This window comes from Lontra canadensis, unplaced genomic scaffold (assembly GCF_010015895.1).
Source record: "Lontra canadensis isolate GAN:19392208 unplaced genomic scaffold, GSC_riverotter_1.0 scaffold7, whole genome shotgun sequence".
NCBI lineage: Eukaryota > Metazoa > Chordata > Mammalia > Carnivora > Mustelidae > Lontra > Lontra canadensis.
The window spans coordinates 24,016,118-24,040,636 of NW_022631001.1; the positions used below are offsets into that span (position 1 = coordinate 24,016,118).

A 24,519-nucleotide genomic window follows, 5' to 3' on the forward strand; every position below is an offset into this window, starting at 1 on the left:
TCTTTTTGTGAAAGAGGTTTCCAGGATTAAGAACCATCAATCACCTCTTTTTCCAAAACCTTCCCTCTCCATCGACTCCATTCTTTCATGATGCACTCATTAGTCGAGCACCCAACTCTGTGCGGGGTTTGTACAGAGCCCTCAGAGATAACACAGATTCATGAGATACAATCCCTGTTCTCAAGATGTTCACAGTTTAGTAAGAAAGAAGAATGCAGTTGATCAGTACTTCTAATCCGGTGGCAAGAGCTGTCGGAGAGGGCTGAACTCAGTTCTGTGGGAGCCCCGAGGAAGGACTGGCTGCTGGCCTGGCAGGGTGGGGCGGCTTCCCAGAGAAGGGTGGTATCTGGACAGGCGTTTATAGAACGAGACTGAGCAGCCCAACACGGAGATGGAGAATCACATTCCAAGTGGAGGAAACAGCCTGGGAAGGCACGGGAGTGTGAAAGAGCCCAGTGGGGTGGTGGAGGAGTGAGAAATTCAGCAAGAGGAGGGGAGGCTGCACACGAGGCCACCGCTGTGAGCACTGCTGGAAAAGCAGACAAGAGCCAGCTCACGACGGGCTGGAGGGACACGAGAACATGGAGAGTCCGCCTAGTAAACACCAGTGCCCTCTCAGATTAGATCAGCTAAGTCCAACCACTTTCAGTCCAGCCAGCATAAAGCTAGGGAAGAGCTTTGGCTGCAGCCTATCCAAGTGGATGCTTTAGGCAAGAAGGGAAGCTAGCCCCCAGCCCATGCCAGCCACCTGTAGTGGGTGGGCTCCTCGCATGAACCACGGTCACTTCACCTGTGGGCTGACAGCCCGTCTCCTGTGTCTGGTCCGCACCTTGTTAACTCCTACAACAGCCAGCTCCGGCATCTTCTCGAGGATGCCTTCCCTAAAAGCCTCTGGGCTTCCACTGTCATAGAACTTGTCCCACTGTATGCACAGCTCACCCCTGAACAAGGTGGGGGTTGGGGCACCAACCCCACCCCCGCACAGTCAAACATCTGCATAGAACTTTTGTCTCCCCCAACACTTTACAGCCGATAGCCCACTGCTGACTTGAAGCCTTAGTAGTAACATAAACAGTCGATGAATCCATCTCTTGTATGTTATATGTATTCTACAGCGTAATCTTACAATCAAAGAAGCTAGAGAAAATGTTACTCAGAAAATCATAAGGAGGAGAAAATACACATACTGTACTGTAAAAAATCCACTAGTAAGAGGACCTGGACAGTTCAGAACCACGTTGTTTGGGGTCAAATGTATTTCCTCTATCCATCTTCTGCATTAGGCTGGGAGCTCCTCGAGGACAGGGATTGTGTCTTGCCTAGTCATGACCCTGACCCACTGGGCAGAAGACCTGATACACAGAAGCTCACTAACTGAGTGGAGAGCAGGCAGTGACATCGCTATTCCGAATAAGAAGAAGAAGTCATAATGAATGATAATAACAGTCCCTACTTCATGGGTCAGGTACCCCACCTCCACCTGTTGGTTCAGGCCTGAAGCCGCAATCCTGCCCTGGACTGCTCCTTTTCCCTCCCCACCCATATCCATCCTACCCTACAGCCCACTCACCATATTCCCCACATATTCCCCAAATCTGCCCTTGTGCCCGTGGGCACTGCTTCTGTCTTGGTCCAGGCCAGCATGCTCTCAAAACCAGCAACTGCAACAGCCTCTCCTGGCCTCTACCTCCAGTTTTGCCCTCCAACCCCTCTGACCCATTCTCCACTCCCATGGCCACAGTGATAATGGTAAAGTGCAAACCGGACCACAGGCATGCCCCGGTTTAAAGGTTTAAAACTTTTCCAGGGCTTTCTTTTGCCCTCTGGGCTCTCAAGGACCCTCGTGAGCCTCTCCCTCCCTCTGGGGACTGATCTCCAGGCTCTTGCCTGTCCTGACCAGTTTTGATCTCTGTATCCCAGCCTTGAGGTCTGTGTAAGCAGAGCGGGTATTGGGGAGTCTGGCTTGTGAGTGGCTAGAAGAGGGTGGGGAGCCATAGGGAACAGTGTTGGTAAGGTTGGAAATGATACCTGGGAGGTTTGACCTCGGTGGCTGGGACCATGACGTTCATGCCCTAATGGGAGCCTGAGGGCCACCCACAGAGTTGTGGGAGTAAAAGGAATACTTTAAGAGACTGCTAGGGAGGTATGGGGTCAGCACCTAGATCTGCTTTTTGTTTATGACCTACCATGTAGCTGAGCATCTAATATGTGTCAAGCACCAGGCATACTACATATATTATCTGATCTAATTCTTCAATAACCCTGAGCGATAGAGATTATTATGAATCCCATTTAACAGCTATGGAAACTGGGGCCTAGAGTGATTAAGTCACTTGTCTAAACTCAGGCTGCAGATAAAAGCCAAATCCAGGACATCTGGTGGCTCAGTTGGTTAAGTGTCTCACTCTTGATTTCAGGACTCTGGTCATGAGCTTGGGGTCATGATCTCAGGGTTGTGAGAAAGAGCCCTTGTCGGGCTCCCCACTGGGTGTGGACCCTGCTTAAGAGTCTCTGTCTCCCTTTCCCTCTGCCCCTCCCCCCCAAAAGGCCAAATCTAATTGGAACCCCCACTTATCTGATTCCAAAGCCAGGGTCTTTGGACTATACACACACTGCCACTGAGGGAGGGGTTTTGAAGGGTATGAGACCCGTCCAGCTTTAATTTTTCTCTATCTCAAGCCTGGACAAGGGCCAATTGTTCTTTTCAAATGAAAACTTTCTCCACTCCTGTCTTTTTTTCCTGGATTAAACATCACTGCTAGGGGCCATTAACTCCTAAAGATCCCTGAGAGAAGGCCTAGTGCACCCCTGAGTTGGGCAGAGGGAGGATGGGATGACGCATGGTGGTGGATGGAGAGGGAAACATGTCAGGATCAAGGCTAAGGTAGGTATGGGAAGGCCACAGAAGACCAAAAGGAATAGATAGGAAAGGAGTGGATGTGAGAAGCAAACTTTGGCTCCTGCTTAGTGCTACCCATGATCAGCTCCACTGGCTCCCTGAATCTTATCCTAGCCCATGTCAGAACCCCTGAGAACTTGGGTGTATGAGACCATCAATACATCCTAAACCATGGAAGCTTCAAATGATCAGATCTTAGAGTCACAAAATTGTACAATTCTAGAAGCTTCATGTTCTCATGAAAATAGACTCTTGGAAGCACAGAACTCTCAAATATTTTTTTTTTAAGATTTTATTTATTTGACAGACAGAAATCACAAGTAAGCAGAGAGGCAGGCGGGCAGCGGCGGGGGAGCGGGTAGCAGGCTCCCTGCTGAGCAGAGAGCCTGATGTGGGGCTCGATCCCAGGACCTGATCATGACCTGAGCCGAAGGCAGAGGCTTTAACCCACTGAGCCACCCAGGCGCCCCAAGAACTCTCAAATCTTTAATCTTTGACACCTAGAGCCTTGGGGTCTTTAACTGTGAAATCATGCATTCATAAGCAGTACCTGGGCAGAAATCTTTGCAGATCAAAGTTCACCTTCCCCCTTATTTTGCAGAGGAGAAACTGAGGCTCAGAGAAGAAAGAGTCTTCCTCATTGTCACACAGTGAATCTGTGGCATAAGGAGCTACAGCTCCTTCCACCAGCCATTAGCCAGAATCAGAGCTAATGCCAGGACTGCCGGGATGGAGGTGGCTGCAGCCTGGCCATTCCTCCCTCTGCCTGGCGTTGGCATGGACTTGGTCACTCACCTCACTAGTATAAGGGGGAGCCCCAGGCAATGCCTCTCACCTTGGAGGGTGTGGTGGGATGGGGTTGTGGCCATAGGAAGCCTCCTGGGGTGCAGGACAGGCCTGCCAGGTCCCCCATGTTCCCAGCCCCTGCCAGGTCTGCTGGTGGGGCGGCCTGGGCACAGGCTGAGACATTTTCTCTGTCTCCATGCTCTGAGCAGGCAGTGAAGGGGAGGGGTGCCAACTGGCACAGGAGCCAGGCTGCAGGGCTGCCCCAAGGAAGGTGGGAGAGGGTTTCTTCAGCAACAAGGCTGAGACCTAAAGCTGCGCGTAGTGTCGCAATCGGCCCCTCCCTGGTGGGGGGAGGGGACTGAGGAAGAAAGACATTATTCAGTCCTTGGAGAGTTGGGCTGGCTCTGACAAGCACCCCAGCCGGGGCTGTGTCCCGCCCTCTCTGCCAGCGGAGGCCCGAGAGATAAACACAGCTCATTTGATACGGGCCAGCCGGCCAGCCGCAGCCGGGGCCTTGCTGGGGCCTTGCTGGGAAAGGGATCTGCTGTCTGATTCCCCCCTCTACTTTGGGGAGCTGGGAAGGGGGCAGGGAGGAAGCTAAGCCATGCACTCCTAGGGTCCCCAGCGGCCACAGAAGCACAGACTCTGGAGGTATCATGACTGTGGCCTCAAATCTTTGTTCTGGGAGCCCAAGAGACTGAGCAGGAGGAGCCGTGCAAGGAGCCAGGGGCAGGCCAGTTCCAGCTTCTTACAAGGGAAGCTTTCTAAAGGTTAGGACTGGCCTTGGGGCTCCTCTCCTTGAGAGGGAATTCCTGCCCGGCTGTCCGGCTAGTGTGCTGCTTTCAGCCCTCCGCGATTCTATGAGTTCAAACGTCTAAGAGAAAGATCTAGAAAGTGGGCAGGAGGAGGTGGGAAAGGCAAACTGTAGATTCTAGACTGCTGGGGGACGAGGAAAGAAAATAGGGAATAGGGTATGGTGGTCTCTGAGGCAGACAGAGGAGCCCCCGGGCCCTGGGATGGGGAACAAATCCAAGAAGGGAGGTAAACTGCAGGGAGTTCTGCCTGGGGGTGGAGTTCTGGGTTCCAATTGCTAGCTGGTTGGCCCAGGCAAGTCAGGCTCTGCATCCTCAGTTTTCCATCTGGTTTTCTCATAGGGATGTTAACGATCCCAATAACCCAGCTGAGAGGGACTGGCTCATCTATTCAAGATGACCCATCTTGCCAGGTCATTTTAACCACAATTATCATGACAATAACATTCAACAAGTGTCAGGAACTGGGCTAAGTAGGCACTTGACAAGCATTACCCAATTTAACGCTCAAAACAATGCCAATGGAGTAATTAAGTAATTTATATAAACGGAAGATAGTACATGTTGGCTCCTTTTTCCCTACCTTGATCTCATTTAATTCCACAAAACTCTGTGGCCAGAGTTGTGCTCTGGGCAGCCCACTTCCACCCTAAAAGAGCTCAGATTATCCTTTAGGTAATGGAGAGTTTTCCTGTAGGACTGGTAGCATCCCTTCCAGCTTGTAAAAGTCACCCGCTACCTGTGAGGAGGAGGAGCGGCAGGGTGGGGCGTGGAGCTGGAAGCCCGACCTGGAGCCAGGCTGGGTGTTGATGGGTAAGGGGGGGGCGGGGCGCAGGCTGGACGGCAGATGGGCTGTGAGAAGTTAGAGAGAGGTGGTTTCTGGAAAGCAGCCTTGCAGGAGAGGTATCTAACCTAATGAGACAATCTTTCCTCAATCGTCCTTGGAAGCAATCCCTTGCAGATTAACAACTGAGATGCAGATCACAAAAATAACCAATTGACGTGCAGTCATAGAAGTAGCAATGACTATTTTTAAGGATATTTAAAAGTCGGCTTTCTAAGAACCTTGCCCTAGGCAGCCCTTGTTTTCCCAATTCAAACCCTTTCATCACAGCTCGGGGAATAAGGACACAGTAGACTGTGAAAACAGGAAAGCTGCTGTGAGGGGCTTTATTGAAAAGGTGGGTCACAGGACCCAGAGAGAAGGCGTGCGTGTGTGTGTGTGTGCGCGCGTGCGCGCGCACACACACACACACACACACACATGCAGAGATGTAGTAAATAAATAAGCAACATGGGACCAAGGAAGAGGAAGCCAGTGTGATTATGAGGGCAGAAGGAGCACTGAGCTGAGAATCAGGAGGCATGGGCTACCATCCCTCCTCGGTGACAGACTTCCTTTGTGACCTTAAAGGTGTAATTTATCCTCTCTGGGCCTCAGATTGTTCATCTAATAACATTTATACCACAATTTAAATCTGTAAGTACTTTCGCAGTTTGACCTTCCTAACTGCCCTATGAGAGAAGTGTTAAGGTTCAGAAAGGGGCAGTGACATACCCAAAGTCACACAGCAAGTGTGTAGTCAAGTTGATGGACTCAGCTATTCTGGGCCCCTGACTGGGAGAGCACGTCTGGTGGGTTCTCTTTTGCCTATCTGGTCCAGATGACAGCCTTCCTAGAACCAAAGACAAGGAGGCACAAAGTGGGGTCTTTGGGCTGGAGCCTCCCGGGACTGATGAAGCACGGGTTGGTCTGCCAGGTCCAGACATGTTCTGCCTTTTCCATGGGAAAAGATACGCCCCCGGTGAGAGCTGGCACCCCTACCTGGAGCCACAGGGCTTGATGTACTGCCTGCGCTGTACCTGTTCTGAGGTAAGTTCCTCTGGCCCCTCGGCCCCCTGTGACGGGTATGCCAGCCCAGAGGGAGGGGGGCCATGCCACTTCACCAGCGAGTACTCAATACATGGGAGCTTCTGTGCACCTGCCAGAGGTAAGTCACACTGCGTGTCAGTGGCGGGACATGGTTGGGGAGCTGGGGCCCTCCACCTTTCAGCCAGCCTTCCTTCCCCTTTGCTGCTGCCGGCCTCGCCTGTGTCCCAGGACAAGAGCCTCTCTGCCCTGACCTCTCTTTCCTTTCTTTCCTTGTGCCCTTTTCTCCAGCCACCTCTCTTGCGCCCGGCCTTAGGATGTGTCCTCCCAAGGCCACCAGCTCGAATATTGGTCCTTCAAGGCTTCACCTGCAAGCCATCCCCACCAATAGCCTTATTTGATACCTCACCCGCAAGGGTGTCTTCTTCTGGGATGCCACATAAGTTTCTCAGTCCCTTCCTCCTGATAACTATTGGCCAAGGATGACAGTTATCGGTGCCTGTCAGTCACCAACCCTCCTACATGGAGCCCCTGAGGGCAGAACTTCCTAGGTGCTCACTCAGGCCCAATTTGCTGCCAGAGGCTGAATGAACTGGGACAGAGACCAGATCCTCTGGCTAACCTCCCCTCAGCACCCCGCCCCCCAATGATCCCATCCCAGCACCCTCCATAGAGCCTTGTACTACCAACTAGCCAGAATAACTAAGATCCCCATGTGGTTCAGAATTCTCAGGCCAGGTATGAGGGTGGAGGAGTAAGGATGGAGGGGGAGTGATTTGGGAGGCTTGCAACACCCATAGCTCTAGTCCAGCTGCCTGGGGCCCAACCTGGTTGGTGTGAGATCCTCAGATCTCTCTGTCTAGATGCTGGTGCTGGGGGTGGGGAGGGAGGGACAGGGTACCTACCTGGAGCCAGCCCCTTGGTGCCTGTCTTTCCCTGCACAAAGCCAAGAGAGGACTGCAGGAAGTCTCTTAAGATTAAGACAATCCTCAAAGTGAGAGCAGAGAAGAGCTTCTGAGAAGACACTAGGAAATGGGGGTGGGCAGACCAGCCCCTCTCCTGCTTCTGATCACTGAGGTCTCATTCCTCCTGGGATCTGTCCCACAGATTCTCCACTCCTTCTCCTGTGTTGGCCCGAGGCAGAACACTGGTTCCAGCGTGGACACAACCCCCCCACAACTGCCTCCCCTTGGTTCTCCTTAGCACATATGAGGCCAATCAGCCTTTACAAAAAGAACTTTATGAAATATAGCCAGAGAACAGAAAGAAAACCATAACAGAAAATTCCAGACATATCATGCGGTCCAGTTGACAAAGTCCAAGTTCTGTGATCCACTGGCGTTAATTCATTTCTCCCTCCCTGGAATTCATACACACACCATTTCTCCAACCCAAGGGGCTGTGTGGCTATCTCCAAGATATGCCCTGAGTCCCTCCACTTCTCTCCACCATCACTGCTCCCCTAATGAAAGCCACCTTCATCTCTCCCTGGGCTGCTACACCAGCCTCCCAAGGGCTCTCCCTGTTCCCTCTCTAAGTCTGTCCTCCACACAGCAGCTAGGATGATTTTTTCTACACATAAAACTGACCACGTTCTTCTACTCTTAAAACCCTCTAATAGCTTCTCATTGCACCTAAAATAAAATTCAAATTTCCTGCTTTGGGCACTGGAGGAGCTACCTTCTGCCCTTTTCTCAGACCTCGTCTCCCACCTGCACCAACACTTCAACCTCAGTCCTACCTGGTTGCTCCTCCCCGTTGATGTTTCCCCTCCCCATCGATGTTTCCCCCACGAGATCTTCTCAGGAACGGTCCCTTCCACTCGCCATCCATCACATACACGTGACCCCTTATGAGGCTTTCTTTGACAGCTGTTATTGAAAGAGTCTAACTTTGTTAACTCAATCCCACCACCCTGTTTTTATTATTACCATAATTTTAACATCTGAAATGATCTTGTTCCTACTTGTTTATTTTTTTATAGACTGTCTCCTACTCCTAGGAATGCAAGTTCTGGGAGAGCAGAAACTGTGTTGGTCTCATTGCTATGTCCCCAGAGCTTAGAAGAGGGCCTGGCACCCAGCAGTCACACTGTAGATACTGAGCCAACAAGTGCCACTCCCCACTCCTCGCCTCGCCCAGTCATCAGAGGTAGCTCAGCATCATGGAAAGGACCCAGATCCTGGAGACAGTGCTCATCAGTTGTGGGGTCTTAGGCAACTTAACCTCTAGGACAGAGGCTCTTCTCTCATTGTGGAAGTGTGGATAGTTGTTCCTACCCTGAGGATTGCTGAGAAGATAAAGAGAGATCATATATTTATATATAAAACAAAGCCCCTACTTAGTGCCCACTCAGTACATGGTAGTTATGACTTCCCTGAGAGTTGATCTGGCTGCAAGGCCTCCCGCCTGGTCCCCAGCCCATTCAACATTTTGCCTGTCTCTGACTTATTTCCGGCTGTACGTTGCGGATTGTCTCTACCCCTTGGCTCCTCTAAGACCATAATCAAGAGAGAGATTCTAACTCTTCAGGTCACCCAGTTCCTTGAATTCCACTCCAGTTACTCAATTGAGGGGCTCAGACCAATTCTACAGACTCTGAGATGCCCCTTAGTACTAATGAGTCCTTGCGATCTGGCCATCTTGAGGAGCAGTGACCCCAGAGGGCCTGGCGTCTGGTCCAGGGTTTTCCATGGGGCAAGAGGTGCTGGGGGGAAACTCGGTGGGCAGGGGGCCTGGAAGCAAACCTGTCAACTTCACAGTTGGACAAAGCTGGCTCCCTTCATCTAACACAGAGGCCCTCTATCACCCTCTCCTGGCTCTCATTTATTCACTCCCTCCTTCATCCAGACTGTAACAGGCACTGTTACAGGAGCAAGGCCCTGAGCTGACGATTCAGCGATGAACAGACCAGGACTGATCCTTGTTCTTGGGAATCCGCAGTTGAATAGACAAGACTGATGAAAATGATTCATTACAACACAGAGGGGAGAGTCAGGTGGTTGGGCTGACAGACCCTGTCTATCAGGGGCAGTAGCCTCTCTCTCTTCAGCTCCTCTCTTTCTGCTCATCCCTCTCTCTCTAGCTCTCTGTTTCTCTGCCCCAGTCTCTTCTGTTTGTTGTACGTGAAACAGCATAAGACCTTTGGGCCCCTCCTTCTCTGGTGCCAGCTCTGAAGCTTTGCATAAAGTTACCCAAACCTCCCAGAGATTCAGGGAGTAGATCACAAAGCCCTGAGTCTTCTCCACATCAGGTTTCTAGTCATGTCCCCATCCCTGTCACCTGCCCTCTCTTAACCATGAATCTCAGGCCCAGAGGGAAAAGAATCAAGTCCCCGAGCTGAAGCAACAACAGTCAAGATCAAAGTCAAAATAACTCCAGCCTTTTACTCATACTTCTCAAACACCAGGAAGGGGACACAGGTCTGTGCAAATCCATGCACACTGCAGTCCCCTCCATGGTGGGGCATGTGAGTAGGGGAAGGGGAGGGACTGGACAAATCGATTTGATTGCTTTTCTCCTGTCACAGGTTTAAAATGAGCATAGTGTTCCACAGCTGGGATGGGGTTTGGGGAGAGGATGGGTTCATTTGGGAGGCCACAGTTCTTTGGAATCAGGACCAACCCCCTGTGTCCCCTTCAGAGTGCCCATGTGAGCTGTTACCGCCTCCACTGCCCACCTGTCCACTGTCCCCAGCCTGTGACCGAGCCACAGCAGTGCTGTCCCCGGTGTGTGGGTAAGTAGCCTCCTTCCTCCCCCTTGCTCACTGACCCTTATCTCCATCCCAATGTGGGCTTCTGGCAGAGGGGGGCTCCTGGAATGAGCGGGGGCAGACTGTAGCCATCAGAGGGTCTGGAGGCAACAAAGGTACTCAGGGGAAGAAACATCCTGGATCCCCAAGGAGGGCTGGGGTAGCCGCAAACTTCTCATTCCTAAGTAACTGGGCTTAGCAGGAGGAGGGAGAAAATGTAGAAAGTGGCTGAAGGAAACAGGGGTGTGGTTGGCCCAGGGACGGCACGCTTGGTCCCCAACCCTCTCTGGCTGACCAGAGCTAGAGAGAGTGGACATGTCCTGTGTCAGTGCATGAGGGATCCGGGGCTGGCAGGCCCTGTAGGGAGATGCCAGGATTTCCGCCCTGGGGCTGGGAATGACCCAAGGAGTTGGAGCGCATGTCCCTGGACAATCCCCACAGTGCTGAGGTTCAGGTACTCTACACATCTTCATGCTAAATGTCTATGATTTTAAGATTCTAAGAGCATCTGAGACTGGAATTCTAGGAAATAGAGGTAAAAGAGAGGAGAAGAGAGGCAGTCTGAGAAGGAATTGGCATAACCAAGTGTATATGTAACCAAATGGCCAACGAGGGGCACCCAGTGGGGAGACCATGTCGAGAGGAAAATCAGTACTTAGAAGCATCAGGAAGGTGATCAAACATGGCTCCAGACTATGGTCTCCAGGCTCTGTAACCAGGGCTCTCTTGGTGAGCTGGGGATCTGTGTGGAGTAAATGTGTAAAGGGACTCATTTTCCATGAGGGAGCCCAGTAGGGATCTCACCATGGCTCTGACTTGGGTCATAGATGTCCTTGGGTCTGGCTTCCCTCAGGGAGCAGGGGCTCTGAGCTTCATCCTGCCCGGTGAGGGGGGTATCATATTTCCTCCCTGGTAGAGGCTCACTCCAGGAGTCCTTACCTCCCCTTGTTGACTTTGTGCCTTGGCCCCTTCCCTCTTCCATGCTCCTCTCTCCTTCTCCCTGTCCCTGCCCTGTCCCTTCACCTTCCTGGCTCAATGGTTCTCCAGGACTCAGCTCAGCCATCGGCTCCTTCAGGAAGCCTTCCGTGACCAGCCCCCAGCCCCTGCTCCCAGCTCCTGAGTTAAGGGCTCCTTGTCTATGCTGACAACCGATGCCTGCATATGCCTTAGCCCTTACCATACTAGTGTCACCGCCTGTAGAGTGTCTCTCTACCCAATTACATTGTGAGTTTCTGGGTGGGAGGGCCTGGGTCTTACTCTGCACTCCATTCCCAATGCCTAGCCTGGTGCCTGGTACACAGAAGGCGCTTAGTAAAGGTGTCTTGAGAGAATGAGTGGGTTCTCTCAGGACTGGAAACTTAAACCCCACAACCTGGCAGGATGAGGACAGGCTAACTGGCAGGTGCTGAGGAGCGGGGCTGTGGTGGCCAGTGGATGATGGAGCTTACACCAAGCTCAGGGCCAGCCCAGATCATTCCAGCTGACTCCACTAGGATCTAACTCAGCATGGGACCTTATTTTGTTCACTGCTGTATCCCCACCACCTAGAACAGTGCCTGGCACTAGAGAGGATTCCTGGATATGCTCACTGAACAGGCAATGAACTAACAAAGGTCCCCACCAAGTGGGGCTCAGTGGAGCTGAGGCTTCTGGCCTTGCATTCCTGCTCTCGTCAGGGCCAGCTCAGACACTGAGGGGCTGAAAGGCCATGGTGGGGAACCATGAGAGGGAGTGACATGGTCAGATGTAGGTATCAGCGGGACCTCTCGACTGGTTAATATCTGGCTGGGAAGGCTGAGGCCAGAACTTGATTGAAGTGCCAAGATAGAATAAGATGCTGAATCTTTAGGAAAGTGGCCTGGTGAATTTTGACAAAGCTTTTGGAGCAATGTGAAACTTCATTTTCTTCTCCCCTCCCCCAACTGCAGAACCTCACACCCCCTCTGGGCTCCGGGCCCCCCCAAAGTACTGCCAGCACAATGGGACCATGTACCAACACGGAGAGATCTTCAGTGCCCACGAGCTGCTCCCAGCCCGCCTGCCCAACCAGTGTGTCCTCTGCAGCTGTACTGTAAGTCCTTCTGCGTTCTCTTAAGCACAGGCCGGCACAGAGAGGCCTGAAAGACACAGTGGTGTGGTATGGGGGGGAATAGCGTTCCTCCTGGTCAAAGCCAAGTGAGAGTAGATGGGCTCCGGGGGAAGGGAACATCTGGGCTTCAGAATGTCCTGCCCGTCTCTGGCCTTTTGCAGCCCCATGAGCTGCCTGACACCGCATGCTTACCTTGTACACTCACATTTGCCCACTCTGTGTTCCCCGGTAGACTCCGCACTCCTCGAATGGAGGGACCATGCCCAGTTCATTTTTGTATCTTCTGCTGCTACCGGCTCCGGGCCTGGCACAAAGATGTCTATAATGACTGCTGAATGAATAAGTGAATGAGTGAATGATCAGTCCTGGGGTACAGAGACGGGTCAGACTGTTTGTTGCAAATGGATATAATCTGAGCTCCCTTAAGCTCCTCCTGCTGTGGTCAGAGTTGGGCCTAGGCACAGGAAGATCAGACCCTGCAGTGTTCCCAGGGGACAGAGACTGAAGCCAAGCAGGGCCTGATCTGGAAAGTCTCTACCCTCCTCCTTGGTGGGCTCAAGTGTGGCCCTGCTTTAGGCTGACAGGTGGCTTTCAGCCATCCTATTCATCTGAGATTCTGAATCTTCAGGTATCTGTGCAGCAGAGCAAACAACTTCCAAATACTAAGGAGTGGCCACTTACAACTCAACGTAGAGAGCAATTATTTTTTACAGGGCTTAAGCTTCTTCCAGCAGTCTAATATATCGTACCTGCTGGTTCGTGGAGATGCCTTGTATTTCCATACAGCACCCCAAGGCCCTAGGAGCAGGCAATCACCGTTCTTATTTTTCAGATGAGGAAACTGAGGCTCATATCAGTTAAGTAACTTGCCTAAGGTCACACAGCTAGTTAAGTGGCAGAGCCAGAGTTCAGGGGAGGGCCGCATGACTCCAAATTTCATGTTCCCTTCTTCCCTGTATTGTGCTGCTTCCTGTAAAGGACAAGGGCCTGGATGAGGAGGAGTCTGTGGGAGGAGACAGAACGATGGCATGGCGGTGGGGTGGTGAGAACATTCTTATGATTCCTTGTCCCTTCTCCTTGGACACTGGGGTCTCCCAGTTTCTTCTCTTCCTTGTTTAAATGGGACTGGCTTGACTCCTGGCCTACTTCTGAGCCTCACTGCAAAAGGCATAGGGAAAGGACTCGAGGTGATGTCATTTCCTGCCAGGGACATCATGCCTTCCGGTTTGAAAAGGGTTTTCACAACTACTCGCTCACTTGCTCTTTACAACCCAGATGGGAGGGCTCCCTTTCCATCAAAGAGGAAAGTGAGGCCCAGAGAAGAGAAGTGACTCACCAAAGGATTCCCAGAAGGCCTTTTCTCAGCAGTGTTGCCTCTCCAGGCTGGGTCCTAAAGCTGGGGACCTAGGGTTTTCAGTAAGAGCAAGATCAGCTCAACGGGTGTCCCATGGATCTCCCTCCTCTCTCTGGATCCCCTGTCCCAGGTCAGGGGAGGAGGGTGTTGACTTCAGCAGAAAAAGCCTGCAGGCTGGGCTCCAGTCGGCTCTTCTGGGTTGCATTTCTGATTTCTGGTTTCAGGCAGTTCAGGCCCCTCTTCGGGCCCTCCTTATCTGTAGGATGGAAGAATCCCACCTCACCAGGTTGCTATAAGAGATGAGGGAGAGACAGGGTCTGAAAACCCTTTAGAAGCTGAAGGATGAATGTTACCTCAGGGCTGGGGACCAATTGGGGAGGGCACAGGGGACCCCTCCTCTGAGCTGGCTGGGCCTTGCCCAGGAGGCTCTGCTGCTCCTTTCTTCTCCTACTTCAAAGGACACCTCAAAGCCATTTGCCCACAGGGCAGGGTCTCTTCTAACCCCGAGGCTGTTCCTCATTGGAGCTCATCTCCCCTTTGCTCTGTCAGGAAGGCCAGATCTACTGCGGTCTCATGACCTGCCCAGAACCAGGCTGCCCTGCACCTCTACCACTGCCTGCCTCCTGTTGCCAGACCTGCAAAGGTGAGTCTATCCCTAGATCTGAGTGTCCACCCAGCCCATCCCAGGGCCCTAGCCATGGACTATTAGAGGCGGAGGAACCTCAGCTGGTGAAGGGCAAATGGCTTGCGCAGAAACAAGTGCACAGATGGTCACACCATACCCTGTGAGTTGAGGTAGTTCAGGAAATCTTCCTGGAGGAGGCAGCACTGGGGGAAGGGAGGGCTTCATAGTAGAATGCTTCTCCAGATGTTGGCATTGTAGAAGGGCACTGGACCAGGCGTTAGGTAACTCCAGTTCAGTCCTGGTTCCTCCAGCTAATTCCTGCCCATTCCTTCCCCTCTTTGGGCTTCAGCAGTGTCAGATATGCACTGAGAGGCCGGCCTTGGTGATTCCTAATGGACTGTCCGATTCCAGTGTTCTTGGTCTTTGAACCAAGACTACCAGACTGTATGTGAGGCGGGGGCTGGAGAGAGAGAATCCCTCTCAGGGCCTTGTGTGCTGGGACCCCACAGGGTGGAAGATAGAGTCCCAGGGTGTTCCAACTGAAAGCACAGAGGGCCTGGAGGCTGGTGCCTGCGAATGGATAGTATATCAAGGCCTGATGACTTCAAGTGTGGCTGGATAGGGTGGCTTCCCAGGGGGCTGCACGAAGTAAGGCTGCAGGGATGGGATGCTGGGCCCGTGGGCCATCCATGATGGGCACTGAATAAGATGCGCTGGCCCAGTCAACAAGTTCAGTCCTAATGGTGACCACCAGGAGGTCAGTGTGGGGAAACTGAGGCAGTAACCCGGTTGTGGGGAATGTGTCAACCCGAGGGTGAGGAGAGGTTGTAATGGGAAGTGGGAATGAGGCCCCAGAGGGGCAGAGGGACCTGCTGGTGTGCAGGGACTGCATAAGTGGCATAAGGCCTGGGGGTTGAGGGCCTGCAGGGCTCCGGTCTACAAGGCTCAGGAGGTGGAGGCTGACCCAACTTCCCTTTGGGTTTCCAGATGGGTCAGGTGAGAAATCAGCTGAAGAGGACACTACGCAGTCACAGCATGGGGTGGTGAGTGCACAAGGTGGGGAGAGGGGGTGAGGGCGGCTGGTAGCCACGGCCTAAAGCCCAGGACTCTGGGGCAGGCGGTACCATTACTGTCGTCATTTCTCATCTGTCCCCTAGGTCAGCAACATGAGTTCCACCATGTTCCAGCCCCTCTTCCCAGTCTCCCATCATGGCTGCTGGGTCAACAGGGGCCTGGGAGAAAGTACCCCGATGTACAAGAGCAGGCCCCAAACTGCCCAATTTCCCTCCTGAGAAATACTGTGACACTGTTCTATCCGAGGCTAGATAGCCTTGTGTCTGTCCTTAGTTCAGGCTGCCTCTGAGCAGCACATTCCCCCGAGGAAATGGCCTCTGTCTTGGCCCAGCCTTCCCCACCCAGCCCCTGAGGTACTGGTTCTTTGTTTGGTGGCTACCTCTCTGTCCTCCCCTCTGTCTTGGCCCCTCTCCATCTCTGTCTGGAGTTAGGATGAGCTAAACTGGACCTCTTTCTCTGACTCAAGTCCCCAACCGCCCTCTGTGCTGTGTCTACAAGGGGAACAACTCCACCTCCTCTCTGAGCCTGGGGCACCTGGACCATGGGGGACTGGAGGCTGGCTTTCCATGCTCAGGGACTCCCCAGGGGTCTGAACTATCGAGCTCCCCCTTTATCTCTGCCATTCTATCAGTGTGCTGATAGAGTGTGCTAAGAGAAGCCTACCCAGGCTTAGTTCCAGGCCCTGATTAGCTACTTACTGGATGATGTGAGCAAGTCCCATTAGAGGGCTGGGCTCCTTGATTCCATCTTGCCACTATTCCACTTGACAAACATTTCCTGGGAGCCTCCTATGTACCTGAGCCTGTTCTGGGGCCTGAGATAGTTTCCTGGGAGCTCCTATAGGCTGAATCTGGCCAGTCTCTGACTCAGAGATCATGTGGGCAGGAAGGGGCCGTAGAAGAAGGAATATGAGTGACTCAGTATCAGCGAGGGGGGTAATAAGCCCACTTGCTCCTCTGCGTTGGCCTGGAGCAGTCCTCTAACCATGAGCTGTGCTGCTCCTGCCTCATTACACCGCCCTTACCACAGACCATTTGCTATCACTGCCAGTCTGCCCAAGACCTGGTCTGGAGGGACAGGGTCTCAGGATCTTAGGTTCCAGGAGTTCAAGAAAGTGGGCTCTGGGGACCAAGGGTCTCCAGGTGGGGCCTGCTTTTAGTCTTCTGCCCTGTGGGATTCTGGGGCCTGGTGAGATCTTCAGAGGCCCATCTTTTCCCCAATCAACAAAATCTCCTCAAAGAATTCCCCGACTCTTAACTCACTACAGCCTTACCTCCCGTTTCTTAAATATGAAGCTTCCCAGGTCCCTGATCGTGGTGTCTCCCAGATCAAGACCTCAGCACCCTGTGTTCACTCCAGCCCCAAGGCCCTGGCTCTGACAGGCCTGAGAAGGGCTTGGTGGAGGCTGGATTTCCAAACCACCGTCCTCTGAGAGTTTTCAAAGATTCACTGTCTGAGAACATCTTGGGCCACATCCAGATCTTTTCATCCCTAGTGTGTGCCTCTCTTTACTAGGAAGTGATGGTGGTGTCCACTGTAGGCCTCACCACAGCCTGTCTTGCTGCTCCTCTGCGGGCACGGGCAGTGATCCTCATTCCTCCTGCCATTTGCAGAGACATTCCCAGGATCCGTGTTCGGGGGACAGTGGGGGAAAGAAAGGCCTGGGCACCCCAGCCCCCACTGGTCTCAGCTCTCCTCTGGGCTTCATCTCTCGCCACTTCCGACCGAAGGGGGCAGGCAGCACAACAGTCAAGATTGTCCTGAAGGAGAAACATAAGAAAGGTGGGGATGGGAATCTCCTCTGATCCCTAAGGTGGGAAAAGGGGGCCCCGACTGTTCCTGCCTTCCATCCCTGCAACCCCCCCACCCTAGCTCAGTGCTTCCCTGATCTCAACTTGGCCAGGAGCTTGTAGATTCCTAAAACATCAAAACTGGAGGGTCCTGAAAGGGCACCAAGGTTCAGAGTACTGAGACACAGAACCAGCCCTAGAACCAAGACCATGGGGCAGCACAACAGTATTTTCTGAGCCTCTGCCATGTCTTTGCTGAGAATAGAGGGCACAGAACAGAGAGATGAAAAGTGGTCCTTGTCCTGGAGGGGTTTCAGACATGGAAATAAATACAATAGAAGGAAGCAGTGAGAGAAAGGCAAAGGAAGGAGGGAGCGGAGGGAGGCTGCAGGCAGATGGGCAGAATGGCGCAGGGAAGGAGCAGCAGAAGGGGAGGAAAGCAGGCTCAGCTGTGAAGCTACCTGTCACAACCCCTTTGGGACTCATGGGACACTGAGGCTAAGAAACGGGAAGGGACCTGCCCGAGCTCACACTGCCAGGTGGGGACAGAACTGGGTCTAAGAACTCCCCCTGCCAGAGGTGCCCGTAAAGGGCAGGGGGAGAACTCTCCATCTTCAGCAAGAACATACTGGGCCCATACTGGGCTGGGGTCAGCCCTGAGTACTGCAAAAAGGGAGAAGGCAGGGACAGGGGTCCAGTTCTATACCCGGCCTCCACTTTGCAGGCAGTGTGGCTGGGCCAGACTGGTGGAGCAGGGGCTCCCCAAGTTCCTGGCCCCACCCATTCCTAGGACTCTGGCCCAGGTCCGTGGCACTGACCCTCCTCCCTTCCCGCCCTCCTTGGCCCCAGCCTGTGTGCACAGTGGGAAGACATACTCCCATGGGGAGGTGTGGCACCCAGCTTTCCGCTCCTTTGGACCCCTGCCCTGCATCTTGTGCACCTGTCAGGATGGCCGCCAGGACTGCCAGCGGGTGACCTGTCCCACGGAGTACCCCTGCCATCGCCCTGAGAAAGTGGCCGGGAAGTGTTGCAAGATTTGCCCAGGTACAAAGAGATGCTGGGGACAGGGAAGGCAGTGGGCGCAGAGTCCCTCTCCCCGGGGCACAGGTACTTGGAACATCTCCAACATGGGGGGTCAGGCTGCAGGGGCTTTAGACATACGGGAGTGGAAAATGCCTGGCTCACAAAATACTGGCCTTAGAGAACCAATTCAGAGACTCTAGCAAGTATACACAGAATCAGTCAATCTGGTGCCAGAGGCACCAGAACTTTCCCAAGGACTTTAAAGACCTGAAGGGGAAGTGGGATCAGTGGCCTGGCTTCCTGGGCTCACCAGGCAGGGGTAGGGAGGGGGCAGAGTGTTCATGATCTCCTTGTCTTCCCCAGAGAACAAGGCAGACCCTGGCCCCAGTGACATCAGTGCCACCAGGTGTCCGAAGGTGCCAGGCCATGTCCTCGTCCACACATCAATAGCTCCAAGCCCAGACAACCTACATCGTTTTGCCCTCGAGCATGAGGCCTCTGAGCAGGTGGAGATCTACCTCTGGAAGCTGGTAAAAGGTGAGCATTGGCCCCCTCCCAGCCGGGCTTACCTCTGGCCTGTCCCCCTTACCAGTCACCTTAGGAGCATTTTGTGGATCAAGGGCCTCCAGCCCAGGAAGACCCGCCTCTGGCTACCCTTCTAGATTTAAGTCTCCAATTCCAAGAGAGAGGGAGACAGAGATTGGGCCTGTGATTCTCTGACAGTTCTGATAAACTCATCCACTCGCCAAGGCCAGGGACTCGAAGTGCTCCCTCTCCTGGGAGGAAGGGGTTGTTGCACTTGCAAGGAAGCCAGGAAAAGGGTAATGCGTATGTGGGGGGACGGTGGGGGGGATAGAAAAGAGGCACATCTCCTGGTAGAGGGTCAGCACGCAGTGAGGGGAGAGCTTTTCAGGCAGAAGGGCCTTCACAGCATCCGCAAGGCAAGAGGGCCTGCCTGAAGGCTAGTCTCATTCAGCCTTTTCCGTATGGTGGATTCTAGCCTTCCAATAAGTTGACGTCAAAACATAGTTCTCGTTCCATGAAAAACTCACCTGCGGCACCGGGATGCTCAGATCACCAGCTGAAGGTCAAGAAGCGTTGTCATTGAGAAGGAAATTGCTGAGAGTTGGGCTTTTAGGTTCCTCTTGCCAAACATAGATCCCCTGGGTGGAGTAAAACAAACCAAACTCTTTAAGTGTGAGTTAGCTGTAAGGTCACTTTTCTCATCCACTGGGTCTGGCTGGAGTGGGTGGGGGTGGGCGAGGGGATGGTAATACTGATGGTCAGGAGGATAGCCGATGTGTGGAGCACTTCAGAGTTTACAAAGTGCTTCACATTCATGATCTCATTTGATCCTCAACGATCCTGAGAGTTAGGTATTATTATCCCCATTTTACAGATGAGGAAACTGAGGCTCAGAGAGGTGAAGTACCTGGCCCAAGGCCACACAGCCAGTAAGTGGAGGACGGGAGCTAGAGCCCGTGTCTTGTGACGTCAGATGCGGCTCTTTCCCTGCTCTACTCTGCCTCCTGTCCTAGGAGGAATGGACGAAGAAAGCGGAGCTGTTCAGCCTGGAGAAGAGAAGACTCAGGGGGACAGGACCATTGACTTCCTGGCTCTGAAGGACTGCCCCAGGCAGGGGGAGCGGTTGGGTTCTGAGTGACTGCAAGGGTCAGAACAACAAGCAGAGGCTTTGAGAATCAGACAGCCTTGAGTTTGAATCCTGGCTCTGCTCTTAGCTGTGTGGCCTTGGGCAATCACTTGACCTCCCTGGGCCTCAATTTTTCTTCTGTTAATTGGGAAGGAGGGTTTTTGGAGGATTAAAGGAAATAACATGGGTACAGCCCTGACCTACAGTAGGTGCTACTAAACATCAGTACCTTCATCCCACCTACTCAGAATTACAGAGAAGCATGTTTCCACCGATGAGGGGAAGCACTTTCTCATACCTAGACCCTTTCTGTCAAAGAAGGGAGGGAGCAAGCTCAATTCACAGGGGTGTGCAAGCAGCAGCTGGTGGGGTCTCTGCCACAGCCGAGGAGTTAGATTCAGGAACACTTATCATTGTTTTGTGCCTTGAGGTCCCCTCAGTCCCTGGACAGGTGCAGGTTTACTTCAGACCTCCCCCCAACCCCACAAGGTACTGGGACCACAGAGAGCAACAGATCCCAGTCTCTGTCCATGGGAACCCAGGACTTAGTGATTTGGATGCAGCAGGAATTCCCCAGGAGCTGAGCTGTCAGGCTGGAAGGCTTCGTGGAGGAGGAGGCATTAGGAAGGCAAGAGGAGCACAATGAAGGCAAGGGTGGCAGTGAGAGCCTCAGACAGGCCCCAGAGCCTCAGGTTTCATGCGCTGTGCTCTCCCCTGCGATTGGGGTATAGTAGGCCCCTTTGCTAATGTGTTTCATTTTCATCCATCTAAGAAACCTGAGGGATATGTATGAACGTACCATCCTGCAGATAAAACTGAGTCTGAAAGGCAAAACCACTTGCTCAAAGTCACACAGTTTAAGCAGTCAAGCAAAGATTCAAACCCAAGTCTGACTCTCCCCAGTGCCGCCTCCACGGAGGTGACCTAATGCTTTCAGAAAGGTGTCTAAGGAAGGCCAAGATGTGCCCAGGATGGTGTAGACTAGAGCATTGTAGCTCAAGGTCAATCTCACTACCACCAGACCCAGCAGAAAAGGAGTAGGTGCCAGGCTCTACCCTCCTGACACTGGCAAACATGCCTGACTCCCATCTCCTGACCCTCTGGGCAGCCTAAGCGCCTCACGTCTCCTCTCTGCCCCACACTGTGGGGGTCAAAGCAAACACTCCTGAGGTCTGTCAGTGGGAAACCCTGTTTCTTCACCCAGAGGTGAACTGGCCTGGAGAACTGGCCTGGAGATGCCAACACCCAGACTCAGGGAGGCCAGGCCACCATGAGGCCAGCCTCAGGCCCCAGAAACTGGCTTATTGTGAAGACCCTTTTCGATTCTGGAGTTTCAGAGTAGAGGGACATCAGGGATCCTGATTCCAGCCCCTGTCTAGAAAGGAAGCCCCCTGTGGCCTCCTGCATGGTCTCCAGCCCCTGGCCCCACCTAGAAAGGGTCTGTCTTCACACTGAGCTGAGTGTCACCTGCCGGTACCATCTCTGCCCAACGTTCACAGAATCCAGCTGCCCTCAGACCTGGCCCACCCTCCAATGCCATGGCCATGCTCCTCAGCCAGCTCTCGATTCCAGATCCAAGAGCACAGTTCTTATGCTCATGCTTTACAGGCTACAGTGTGAAGACCTCCCCTCATCCCTATTACCTCCTCTCTAATCTGTGTTCCGGGGTGTGTGCAGCAGCAGGCCTGGGCAGAAGGACCTATTGCCATCTCGAGCTTGTGATGTAGCCTGGGCCTCCGGAGTGAGTCTCTCTCATAGCCTGGTCCTTGGCATCTGGACTAGGGGTCCTGAGAATGATGCTAGACATTCCCAGCCTCCTGGACCTTAGTGCTGAACGTTCTCCTCAGTGGCATCCTACTCAGATTTCCATAAGCAAGGCCAGTTCTTAGTTTTCTTGAGAGCTGTGCTGGCCTAGCAGAGGCCTTGCTGTCACATCTGTTCTTTCTGGCCACAGACCCTGGCAGTCACAGCTGGTGCAACTTCATAGCCCATGTGCTCGGGACCTCAGGGCCAGGTGTGGTGCCTGTGGCCAGCTTCCCATGGGACACAAACATCAGGAGATCCAGCTAATGCCTCGTTCCCTTTAGGGCCCGGGCTAGACAGGGTACTCATATGTTTCCTTACCCATCCATTCATTGAGGGATCATCCACTCATTTGTTCATTCACTCACTTGTCCTACATGACTAATGTGGGTCAGGCTCAGGGGAGCCAGAGAGGAAAACCCTGCAGGAGTAACCAGAGGAGGCAAGGACAGACACGATGAGAGCACACTGGAAATAGGTCTAATCACCAACAGAAGCTAAGAACTGTGGGTGCCCCAGGGAGGGGAGATCAAGGAAGACTTCCCAGCCAAAGCTTAGAGGATGCATAGGAGTTCATCTGGTGGCAGCAGGAGAAACAGAAGTCAACGGGAGAAGGAGTTGAAGCAGCAGGGGTGGCCTATGTAAAAGCTGGGGACCCTCAGGGTACTTTAAGTAGTCCCTTAGGGCTGGAGCACAGGAAGGCCACTAGGGGCTGGGTGAACAGAGCCTCGTGCTGAGAGGGGGCCTACCACTCTGATGCTTGACGTTCCTTGGGAGTCTGATAAGCACACCTACCGATTTTTATCATACATTTTATGACCAGAAAAAAAGCATGACCAATCCATATGGGCTCCCCCCACACACACACACACACTGTGGACAGGTGAGTAGTGTGAGAGGGTCAGCAGAGAGGCGATGAGAGGTCAGGGTAAGGGAGTGACAGGTCCTGTATGGTTTCAAATGACTGCAGTTAGGATCACAGACTGCAGGGGGCGTAAGAGGGGGTCAGAAGGCTAGTGTAGTGACCCAGGCAAGATGTGACCGGGCAAGAATGGGGAAAGTGGCAGTGGAGATGGGAGGGTAGGTTCAAAATACTGAGGAAATTTAGTCCACAGGGTTTGGTGCCTGGTCGGAACAGGGGAGGGGAGGGATGACTAGGTTACATCTCTAAGTTATCCTGTTCCGTCGACTGCATGGCCCCACCTTTCCTGCTCATGCCCTTGCCTCTGCCTTCAGGAATCTTCCACTTGATTCAGATCAAGAAAGTCAGGAAGCAAGACTTCCAGAAAGAGGCACAGAACTTCCGGCTCCTCACTGGCACCCATGAAGGTGGGACATTAGGCCGAGGACTGGGGCCTGGGAAGAAAGCCAGGCCAGAGGCCAGGACCTCTTGGGGAGCTCCCGGCTGCTGGTGCCGGGAGGAGGGGCAGGGTGGCTGTCGGCCACAGACGTCAGTTCCCGGCACAGGAATCCAGTGGGTGTCTGGGCCAGAGATTTCTCAATTCAGGACACTCGGGAGTGGGAAGGTGAAGCAGAACCATCTGGATTTGGTCCTGGGAGTGGGGGAGACAGGGCTGTGGAGGAGGGAAGCCTGAGCCCCCAAACCCTCATGCTGCCTACCCCCTCTCTATTGGAACATTTCCTATTGAAACCCTCCTAACCACTTTCCTTCTGATGCCCCTTATTTGCCCTACCCTATACTGAGGAAGATGGACCCAGGTGGGGTTTCAGATGGGGAAGGAAGTCACAGATGGGAGTGTCACCAACAGGTGTTAGGAAACCAGCCTAGGCCCAAATGCTGGTTGGTTGAAGGTGGGGTCATGTGCCAAGAAGTGACTGGGATGGGGGTATGATGGAAATACCCATCTCCTACCTCCTGTGGACTCCAAACCCAGGCTCTCACCATCCTTCTTAAGTTTTTCCTACCCCAGTCACTGCCTCTCTGTGCACATGCATGCACACACGCACACCCCACACCCCTCTTTTGCTTTCCTCTATGCAGGTCACTGGAATGTTTTCCTAGCCCAGACCCCGGAGCTGAAGGTCACAGCCAGTCCAGACAAAGCAACCAAGACCTTATAACAAAGACGTAAACAGTTGCAGATATGAGCTTTATCATTTTTGTTGTTATATATTAATAAATGATAAGTTGCATTACCCCTCAACCCTGTCTGCTGAGTTCCTGTCCAGTCTCCATGTGTTCCCACAGGGACTGCAAGGCAGGCCTGGTTATGCCCATTTTACAGGGCTAGAGACTAAGGTGCAACAGGGGTAGAGACTGGCCCCTGTCCTTGAGGGGAATTGTTACCAGAGCCAGGGCTAGTTCCCCCAGCTTCCCTGTCCAGGTCCTTGTCTGCCTCCGGGGCCTCTCCCCTGCACTGCACTGCTTTGTCCCTGCCCCGCCCCCACTGCTATGGCTCCTCCTGCTTTTATGGGCGCCCCGCTCCTGGAGCTCACTGGCACTGAGCCTAGGAAAGGGACTGACTCCAGTTAGCCAGTGGAGGGGTAAAGAGAGCCTCAAGGCACTTCCCCCAGCAAATCTTCCAGGGATCCTTACAAATGTCAGCCACGCTCTACAATGAGGACACTGAATTTTGTGAGGAGCAGTAATTTGCTGGGAGCTGGGGGGCAGGGCAGGAGCGGAGGCCGAGCTGGGGGCAGGTCTCCCGCTCTGGGCTAGCACTCCTCCCCCAGATCTGCCCAGACCGTGACCCATGGCATAAGCCCAAAGAGTCTCACCTCTGAGGATTTCCAAGACTTGGCAGTCACATTGTCAACCCCAGCACCACAATCTGGGAAGAGAGCCTAACAGTTACAATTAAAGACAGCATTAATAATTTGTCCTGCCTACATGTACAATTACTTGCAATTTCAAAGATGTTTTAATGCTCACGATTCCACGTAAGATGAACAGTGTAGGAATTACCCAAACTTTAGAGAAGATGAAATAGAGGATCAGGATGGGCCACTGTCTTCCCCAAAGCCTCACAGT

The 24,519-nt window shown here is 53.1% G+C and overlaps 2 protein-coding genes across 4 annotated transcripts in view; one reads left to right on the forward strand and one right to left on the reverse strand.

Moving 5' to 3' along the window:
- Window positions 1-23,692, forward strand: part of CHRDL2 (chordin like 2) — a 29,457-nt gene extending 5,765 nt beyond the window's left edge. Inside the window, exons 2-12 of one of the 3 annotated variants that reach the window (XM_032853085.1) lie at window positions 6,258-6,370; window positions 10,010-10,103; window positions 12,047-12,189; window positions 14,111-14,204; window positions 15,174-15,229; window positions 16,874-17,042; window positions 17,900-18,094; window positions 18,437-18,610; window positions 19,473-19,527; window positions 22,764-22,856; window positions 23,530-23,692. In XM_032853085.1, the coding sequence (XP_032708976.1) occupies window positions 6,258-6,370; window positions 10,010-10,103; window positions 12,047-12,189; window positions 14,111-14,204; window positions 15,174-15,229; window positions 16,874-17,042; window positions 17,900-18,094; window positions 18,437-18,610; window positions 19,473-19,527; window positions 22,764-22,854 (1,184 nt within the window). In that variant the 3' untranslated portion in view covers window positions 22,855-22,856; window positions 23,530-23,692. Of the gene's footprint in view, window positions 1-6,257; window positions 6,371-6,469; window positions 6,489-10,009; window positions 10,104-12,046; window positions 12,190-14,110; window positions 14,205-15,173; window positions 15,230-16,873; window positions 17,043-17,899; window positions 18,095-18,436; window positions 18,611-19,472; window positions 19,528-22,763; window positions 22,857-23,529 lie in introns of those variants that run through there. The other 2 variants (XM_032853084.1, XM_032853086.1) reach the window with 2 other exon arrangements.
- POLD3 (DNA polymerase delta 3, accessory subunit) overlaps window positions 19,156-24,519 on the reverse strand; it is a 117,843-nt gene continuing 112,479 nt past the window's right edge. Inside the window, exon 12 of the mRNA XM_032853082.1 lies at window positions 19,156-19,236. Coding sequence (XP_032708973.1) covers window positions 19,208-19,236 — 29 coding nt within the window. The 3' untranslated portion in view covers window positions 19,156-19,207. The remainder of the gene's footprint in view (window positions 19,237-24,519) is intronic.